This window comes from Quercus lobata, chromosome 11 (assembly GCF_001633185.2).
Source record: "Quercus lobata isolate SW786 chromosome 11, ValleyOak3.0 Primary Assembly, whole genome shotgun sequence".
In the NCBI taxonomy this organism is placed as follows: Eukaryota; Viridiplantae; Streptophyta; class Magnoliopsida; order Fagales; family Fagaceae; genus Quercus; species Quercus lobata.
This window is the reverse complement of record NC_044914.1, coordinates 47,569,435-47,578,252: the sequence shown is the minus strand read 5'-3', so window position 1 is coordinate 47,578,252 and position 8,818 is coordinate 47,569,435. Positions and strand designations below refer to the sequence as shown.

Here is an 8,818-nt window from a genome sequence, read left to right as displayed (position 1 = left end):
TTTTATTTCAAGAAATCCAAGCTGCTTAGAGTCTTAAATCTAAATAGTTACAGAAGAGAAAACTTACCTAAAGACATTGGACGTTTCACTCATTTGAGATTTTCATCTTTGAAAAATAGCGATATAAATCATGTGCCATCATTCCTTGGCAATTTGAAGTGCTTGCATTCACTTGATTTACGGCTTCCGTACTTAGTTGATTCAGATACAAAAGTGAGAGTGCCAAATGTTTTTAAGGAGATGAAACAGTTGAGGCATCTATACCAACCCGACCAGCATAAGGCAAGTGAGAAGTTAGAATTGGGTAATCTTTGTAATTTGCAGACATTGCTGAATGTTGGGCTTGAAACCATCAAAATGGCCACAAGTTTCCGACTCAACCATCTTCGGATTCTGGGCTTCAAAGTTCACGTCAATGGTGAAGCGTCACATGCAATACAAATACTAGTACCAAGCTGTCCACATTTATATCAGCTATTTGTTAACTACCCTATTCTGAAACTTCTAGAAACTTGTCAATTCTCTCCAAATCTTGCCGAGTTGGAATTAAAGTTCTCTCATCTTAAAGAAGACCCAATGCCAACCTTAGAGAAGTTGCCCTACTTAAAAACCCTTGACCTCTCTTTTCTCTCTTTCTTTGGGAAGGATATGGTTTGTTCTGAAGGAGGATTTCTTTTGCTTCAGTATCTTATCCTTGTTAATATAAACATAAAGGAGTGGAGGGTGAAGGAAGGAGCCATGCCCAGTCTCTGCCATTTGAGAATTGATAACTGCTGGGGATTGAAGGCTATTCCAGATGGATTGAGGTTCGTCACAACCCTCCAGGAATTGGAGATCAATTTCATGCCGAAGTCATTCACAGATAGGCTTGAGAAAGGAGGACCCGATTTTTACAAAGTCCAACATGTGCCTTCCCTTGTATTTACAAATTACTGGTAATGATAATCATCATTAGCTAAGAACAATGAATTCCTGCACTTGCATTATTGAAATATCTTATGGACCTTTCTTTTCTTTCAAATCTCTCCCTCCAATTAATTCAATTTTTCCCCTAATAATATTTACAACAAAATATTTCCCTAATCAATGTAAGGGTAATTCTTCTTTTGATTAGAATGAAGCTCTTATCTATTCTTTTCAATTATTTATTATGCTTTGAACTCACAACCTATTTGCTTATTATATTACAGGTAAATTCTTTTCTGCTTCATCTTGTGGTGGACTCTTAATTTTTGCCTCTGTTATCAATAAATTAAGCAATGAGTTTTATTTCACAGTTTGTTCTTCCTTCTTCTCCCCTTTTTTTGGGGTCTTTCTAATTATTTTTTGGTCCTACTTTTTTCCTTTTAATTTCTACAGCTTAAATTTATTGGTTAACAGCAGAAACATAGTTCTAAATGTTGCTTTAATGAGTTTATGTACACTACATATTCATTTTAATTCATTTTTTATGTTTTGGGCTTTAATCATTTTAGTTGGTTGTCTCTCCCTATTCTCCTTTGCTTTTTTTTTTTGGCAGGTGAAATTAACCGTGGAGCAAAAGTTTCTACTCTGCTTCAACTAATGAAAAATCAACATAAATATTTTCACTGCTTTGCAACTTTGTACGAGTTTGGGGTCTTAATTACTTCTGTTTTTTGGGTCCTACTTTTTCTTTTCATTTCAACAGCATGAATATATTGGTTTTCTAAATATAGTTCTAAATCTTACTGAGTTCATGTCTATAGGCTACAGCATATTTCATTTTAATTCGTTTTTTAGCTTAATCATTTTAGTTGGTTTTCATTTTAATCCATGTTTTTTTTTTTTTTTTTAAGCAGGTGAAATCATCCTTGGTACAAAAGTTTCTACTCTGCTTCAACCCATGAAAAATCAACAAAATATTTTCACTACTTTGCAACTTGTACGGGTTGGTGTCAGTCTGTCCTTTGTTAAACAGTAGCAGTGTATCTTAGTGAGCTGGGAAAATCAAATAGCATGGATGGAATCACTGCTCTTTCCATATCTTTACAGCTACTAAAGCACCGGTTATGTGAAATTGAGAAAGAAATAAACAATTATGTTGACAAATTATGTTAGATGAATTTTTATTCCTTTTACATTTTATGCCATAATTGGAGTTCTTGACATTCTACAACATACATAATGGAGCAATAATTAAGAGGGAATTTGGTTGCTCTTATTAATAATTTAAATAGTTCTAGTTGAATAGCGTTAGGTGAATATGAGCTGTGAAATTCTTCATGTAAACTAGGTGCCCATAGTTGAGGGTCATCCAGGCTAGGGGACTAATGTGGTGCACCGAGTTCAAAATTAATCATGACCCAATCTTATTTATTATATATGCTTAAATATCACAAAATGTTCAGTGCAATTTATTTCTAAATAAAGCCAAAAATAAGTCTTCCACAACAATTTCTAGGGCAGACGCTTCACTTGAACGGTAAAGTGATTGAATCCCTTTTAAGAAAACCGTTTCAAAACCTTCAATTATGAATATTTTGAATAGCTTCCTTCCACAAACAAAATTAGTCTGATCATACCAGTATTGTCTATATGTTTCTCTGACATAAATTCCTTCTTTCCCGTATGGTAAAACTTGCAGAAGGCAGGCAGATTATAAGCACAAAACAGAAGAGTGGGAGAAGATTATAACTAATAACGGTCTCTACAATCTATTTCAAGCATTTTCCATGATTTGTATGCGAATTACTTAAAAGAGTAAAGGAACTAAAACTCCCATTCTTAACTGGTAGGTAAGTCATAACAATTCAAAAATCGAGCCCAAACAACTGATGATAAAATAGGGTTCTACTGCTTTCGAAACATATCTTAAAGTTCTTGATCTGGTAATGTCTTTGACAAATAATCAATCCCCATGGATGGTATAACGCTCCCATTTTCTCGTTGGGTCATATATCTGCCAAAACAAAGATAAAAAAGAAGTGATTAGAAAACATCTAAGGAGCATCATGCTGCTTGTCTATTGCACTCCCAGACGAGTAGCACTCTTCAGATAAGCTATAAGCACTCCAAACAAAAGTAATCACACTAACTATCTAAGCTCCTGAACAGATTGAAGTCAAGTGGATATTTCTGAAACAATTGTTCTAGAATGAGAACTGAGATGCTGGGGTAGTTATAGACAACCTAGATTGACAGCTGAGGGTGCCATACATGCAGTGATAGGTCAAATCTAAAATTTATGACTCAGTGAAAAACACACCTCCCATCTTGAAGCAGGGAAAATATGCTTGTTCTTTTCGTACCAGTGCCTCTCGACAACTTTCCCAGCATGAGACTGTCAGAAGGTTCAAGAATATTAGTGAATTGACACAAAGAGATGCAAGAAATTTTAATTACACATAATAGGGAAGATTCAACACAGATGCTCCAACCTTACATGCCCCCCGCCCCCCCTTCTTTTTTTCCTTATTTTGCTTTATAATTTAACTCACCCCAAGAGATTAGAACCCATGATCTCTCACCCGATACTATACTGTCAGGGCCCACACACAGCATTGGGAATTTCCTAAATGGCCCTAACCACCATGTTTACATCATCGAAGCCATATTTCAGGCTTGGTTGTGCATGTGTTTCAATATTCGATTCTGGAAATGTTAAATTTACAAAAGATAAGAGATAGATAATGATAAGGCAGGAATGAAATGTACCTCATCCTTTTCTATTGTTGCATCAGCAATTGTTCGCACGTCCTCATGCACATCAAAGTGGAAAAGCTGCACAGAACCCCCCCCCCAAAAAATGATAAATAAGTCACCCCAATCAAATACAAACTATAAACCCTGCAACGAGAGAGAGAGAGACAGCTAAAGAATTGTTTTAAAATGCCCACAGCTGCTTGTTTTAATTATAGAGCCCAATTTCTTGGTCATCTGCAAATGAATTAAGTTTTGATGTAACAAAACCTGACTGGCAACTAAAAATCCACCATCTTACAAAATCTTCTCATTTATCAGTCATATACTGCTGCATAAAACTTTATTTTCCTTAAATCTTAGAAAACAAGAATGTAAGACTTCCAAAAGCACACAACACCATTACTTTTCACTTGTTAGGTTGTCATGAAAGTGTGAATCTAACACAAACCAAGTGTTGCAAGCTGAAACCCACTATAAAACCCAAAATAAGGCATAAGCGAGTAAAATTATATTTGCAAGATACTCAAACAGAATACAAAATACTCATCTCTTATTTTTCTCCTCGGTTAATTCAGTTACTAGTTGAAACGTGGGTAAACAACCAGCAAGATAGCATGTGCGAACACAAGGTCCCCCCCAACCCCACTTTTAATTCCAAAAACCAAAAAAGGAAAATAAGAACACACAACAAATTAAAAGAGGAGTAAATTTGAAAAAGTTGATACCGGTCCACTTTTGCCCCTAGCCTTGTTCACGATTAGCTCATAGAAACTATGCTGCTGCAATTACAAAATCATGGAACCAAGAGGAATCGAATTAGTTAGTACATGTTCAGCAGCATAATATCACAACCATAACTAAATTCTTGTTTTCAATAGTATCTTACATGGGGAATGATAAGATCTTCTTTCACATAAAGCAAATTCTCCACTGAGGTTGTCCTAATTTCTCGAAACTCAGGTGCAAGTTGCTGCTGTACAGCCCGAAGGAACTCTCCTATGGTATCCCCCTTCCGTACCTAAATGATTAGAAAACGGGCCAGGAAGAAGAATATTATGATCTCTCTCTCATTTCTTTTTTTCTTTAGGGTACACTAACATCAATCACCTAAAAAATTTGAGAAAGAGAGAACTACAAGCAGTTTTAATAATATGCAGTTCAGGTAACCACTACTCACCTGAAGCACCCGCCTATGCCCAGCTCCATCCCAGTAACTGTAAGTAATTTGAAGAGGCTCATCTGAAATACACAAAAAGCTTGATTCAGTAGGAACTTAGTTTTCATTCATTCACGTTAATTTTATCAGGTATCAGAACACATAATTACTTCGAATCTGCTCCTGCTCAAGAAACCACCGTCTCTGCAGCCTTTCACGTTCAGCTTGCTCCTCTGCCTCCCTCTCACTGAAAGCGTATCCTCATCACCTCTAAGATCACACGTTAGTACCAAAACCACAGAGGGAGAGAGAGAGCCAGGGGGAAGGAGGAGAGAGAGATACCACACCTGTCAGGCAGAAAGCTAGTCTCCACTGTTGGATCTTTACCATATTTGCCATGTCGAAATTTCTTTGATTGTGAAGTTTCTGCAAAAAAAATCAAAGTAAAATTATAGGAAATAAAGAGAACCAGAAATAAAATTCCTAACACTTGGCATCCATCCAAATTCTAATTTTCAGAAGGAAAATACAGTCAAACATCTCTTAGACATAACTTCAATATTGAGGATCTGAATTGAAATTGAAAGTCAATAACGTTTATGACAACAATCAAGAGTTTAAAAATATAAAACTTTTTACATTCTTATTCAGAATTTCTAGATATTTTGTGTTCCCCGGGATATAAACTCCAACAGATTTGATGCATTCGCTTCATCAAGGAACAATTCACTGCTGAGTGATCACATGCAGATTCAGATTTGACTATGCATCAGTGGTTCACTAGATCTCTTCTCAACAAATGAAACAATGTGAATAGGCAACAAGTAAACCATCTGAATAACTAGCAATTTTCATGATTTTTGTAAATAAGGTAGTCCCATCCCCATCAACCTTATTCAACAGGTGAATTCCTCATGAATCCTATGAAATGGAATATAATTCAATGAGAACCTGAACTTGCTGAAGAAAGACTACAGGCACCTAAACTTCAACATGGTCAAATAGAAGAGAAGTACTCTGCTTCAGTAAACTATGCAATTTTTAAAAATATTTAATTAAGAACCAACCCAGGGAATATAATGCAGCACAACTTCACAAGAATGATGATCAAGATTTAAGCATCAGAATCAAAAGGGTTGGGGGGGAAACTATTGGAAGCTAGCTAAATTCTACAAAGCCCTTGATTACCATAATGTATTGGCATAAAGATAATAAGTAAAATTTTATAATTATGGGTAGCAATTTCTCGTATCAAAGAACAATAATACTTCAGTTTTAAAGTCAGCGAATATTACCATTCTCATCCTCCTCCTCTTCACTACCATTCTCAATATCATCAGTAAACGATAACCGAGAATTCCCCTTTATCTTCCTCTGTTTACGCTTTTTTAATTGAAGCTCCTCCTCCCTGTAACAATAAGGAACGCCACCAAAAAACTAAATATCACACAACAGGCAAACACAAAAGGGCCCTAGTAAAATATACACAAACTTTCACAAATTTAACACAAAAGCCATAAAGATTCAAACTCACTCTTGCTGCTGCTTCTGAAGCTTCTCCTTCTCTTCCTCTTCAATTTTGGTCCGAATATTAATTCTCTACAATAAAAGTACACATCTCCTCAATCGCATTCACCAACACAAACAAAAACTACTCGTGTGTGTGTCACAACGATTAGGATCCTATAGAGTTGTTAGAGTAACTCCAATATGATTTTCCTAAAATCCTATCCATCTATTTAGAAATTAGTAGGTTGAATTTTGCCACATCATCAACATTTAAACAAATGTTGGCTATCATCATTTTGGTATCTATTTAGATTATTGATGATGTGGCAAAATTCAATCCACTCATTTCAAAATGGATGGGCAAATTTTAAGAACTACATGGAGGAGTTACCCAAATAACCCTAAAGGATCTTAATTCGCATATCACAATACCGCCAATGAGCTCTAGCACAAATGGCACCTCCTCCACTTGTACAAGCAAGTTGGAGAATGAGGTCGTGGGTTCAAAACCCATCAACTGCATGTGTAATTACCATTTATATATAAATATATATATATATATATCACAATACCTTCTCAACATACTCCTCTCTTGTAACCAAACCCACGGTTTCCTTCTTAAACGCAGTTTCAAGAATCTGATACACCCATTCAGAAGAAAAAAAGACATTAGCTTACAATAACCAAAACAAAAAAATCAAAAGAACAATTTTGTTAGAATAATGATTAAATTATTAAATTCATCATTTTCAAACAACTTCAAGTTTTGGTATAAGTGATAATTTATCATAGTATCAAAACATGTGGTCTAAGTTCAAATGTTGTCTCCACCCTACTTTAAAGGTGGTCTGGTTTCAAACCTTGTCTACAATCGACCTTAAAGACCCCACATGTTGGGTTTTAGGGGAGTGAGTTTGAGAGGAAGTATTAGACCTACAACTTAATTGATAATTTTATCATAGGAAGCACAGACACTTCAAACCCCTGACGGGTCAGACACAACAAGACACATTCTGCAAGCGCATCCTCGTTATGTTGAGGGGCGTGAACGGACTGTTTCACACTTGAAGCTCCAAGTTTTCAGAATGTTGTTCGAGTGGATATTGGCTTCAGGAACATATCATTTCTAGCCATGTTATTCATTGAGTACACTCCCGTGTACTCGATCCTTTCGTTCAACAAAAATTACTACTTAACAAAAAAATAAATTCAAAAACTTGAAATAAATTTAGCCATATTGTTGAATCCCTAGTGTCCTAATTTTTCAACAACTGTGGCTTCACAGTGTCCTGTGTCGTGTCCATGATTATATGAATTTACGATCACGAGGTCCTGAATTCGAACCCTAAATTTACGAGCACAAGCTTCAAATAATCATATAATCATGTCAAAATTTTCAATTTATAATTGCATTTGAAGTAAAAATTGCATATGGTACAGCAAATAGAAACCCTAGAAAAGTGAAAATTGGGGTAACTGAGAAACCCTAAAAGTAAAAAAAGACGGACCTCGGCACGACTTTTGCCGAACTGGAGGAGACCCGGCTGGCCTTTGGAGGAGGCGGACTTGTCTTTGAGCTCTTGGATTTTGCGGCGCTCCGCTTCTCTCTGCTTCTCAAGCTTTCGGATCCTCACGGCGTCTTGGGCCGTGCCCACGTACCCGTCTCCCATACCCGACATTTTTTTCCCCCTCTTTTTGAGCTTTTCGCTTTTCCGACTCTAAAAAAACTCCTGTTCAGCTTTGTGTGTAGAAAATTGAGAGCTAATAAGAACCGCCACGGTGTTTATTATATATATAGGGGATGGTGTGGGCTGATAAAGTACAGCCCGGTGCAGAGATATTATTTTGGATCGTTTTTTTATTTTTCTTTTTTCTTTTCTTTTTTTTCTTTTAGATTTTAGTATTTTTATTTTTTAATTTAATAGTTGGGAAAAAAAAATGATTGAAACATGATTCCATGAATATTATGAATTAAGAATATATTATTTTGCATAATTTTTGTGTACAATATCACTTTACATAAGGTGAGCGTTTGGATTGCAAGGAAAGTTGCGTTTTCTGCGTTTACGTTTTGCCCCTCCTTTTTTTTTTTTTTTTCCCTGCACGTGAATAGTAACATCACATGGGTTCACTGTTCACGTACTGTTTACGTATTAAAAATATTAAAAATGGGTCCCGACGATACTATTTACACATTTAAAATTATTTTGCTACAAGTACTTTTCAGTTTTCAGTTTCAGCACAATAAGCTTCAATCCAAACGACCTAAAGAAAGCGAAAATCCAGTTTCATTAACAGAAGAAATATACAATGTTTGTTTGTTGTTTTTTAATTTTTAGAAACCTAGAGATACAAACCAATATACGCATAAGGCCAATATATATATATTAACCTTTTGGTCGATTGATAACGATAGTAAAAAAAAAATCTAAAAAATATATGGATAGATAATTAAACACAAAAGTTGAAGGTGCTTTTTACTAATAATAT

At 35.5% G+C, this 8,818-nt stretch overlaps 2 protein-coding genes across 3 annotated transcripts; one reads left to right on the top strand and one right to left on the bottom strand.

Annotated features, from left to right (window-relative positions):
• The first annotated feature begins 253 nt into the window (after positions 1-253).
• LOC115968622 (probable disease resistance RPP8-like protein 2) lies at positions 254-2,049 on the top strand. Of its 2 annotated transcripts, none has more exons than XM_031088057.1 (2): positions 254-935; positions 1,821-2,049. In XM_031088057.1, exons 1-2 carry the CDS (start codon positions 358-360, stop codon positions 1,822-1,824), a joined length of 582 nt encoding a protein of 193 aa, XP_030943917.1. In that variant the 5' UTR covers positions 254-357; the 3' UTR covers positions 1,825-2,049. The 2 variants fall into 2 exon arrangements, with proteins under 2 accessions (XP_030943917.1, XP_030943918.1); XM_031088058.1 differs by lacking the exon at positions 1,821-2,049 and adding an exon at positions 1,520-1,557.
• A 382-nt stretch (positions 2,050-2,431) lies between these two features.
• On the bottom strand, positions 2,432-8,101 carry LOC115968621 (protein XAP5 CIRCADIAN TIMEKEEPER). The gene is made up of 12 exons (XM_031088055.1): positions 7,837-8,101; positions 6,901-6,966; positions 6,354-6,418; positions 6,115-6,227; positions 5,167-5,245; positions 4,990-5,066; positions 4,841-4,902; positions 4,550-4,681; positions 4,389-4,442; positions 3,676-3,741; positions 3,227-3,301; positions 2,432-2,920 (listed from the first exon to the last, which is right to left on the bottom strand). Exons 1-12 carry the CDS (start codon positions 8,005-8,007, stop codon positions 2,870-2,872), a joined length of 1,011 nt encoding a protein of 336 aa, XP_030943915.1. The 5' UTR covers positions 8,008-8,101; the 3' UTR covers positions 2,432-2,869.
• Positions 8,102-8,818: the final 717 nt, after the last annotated feature.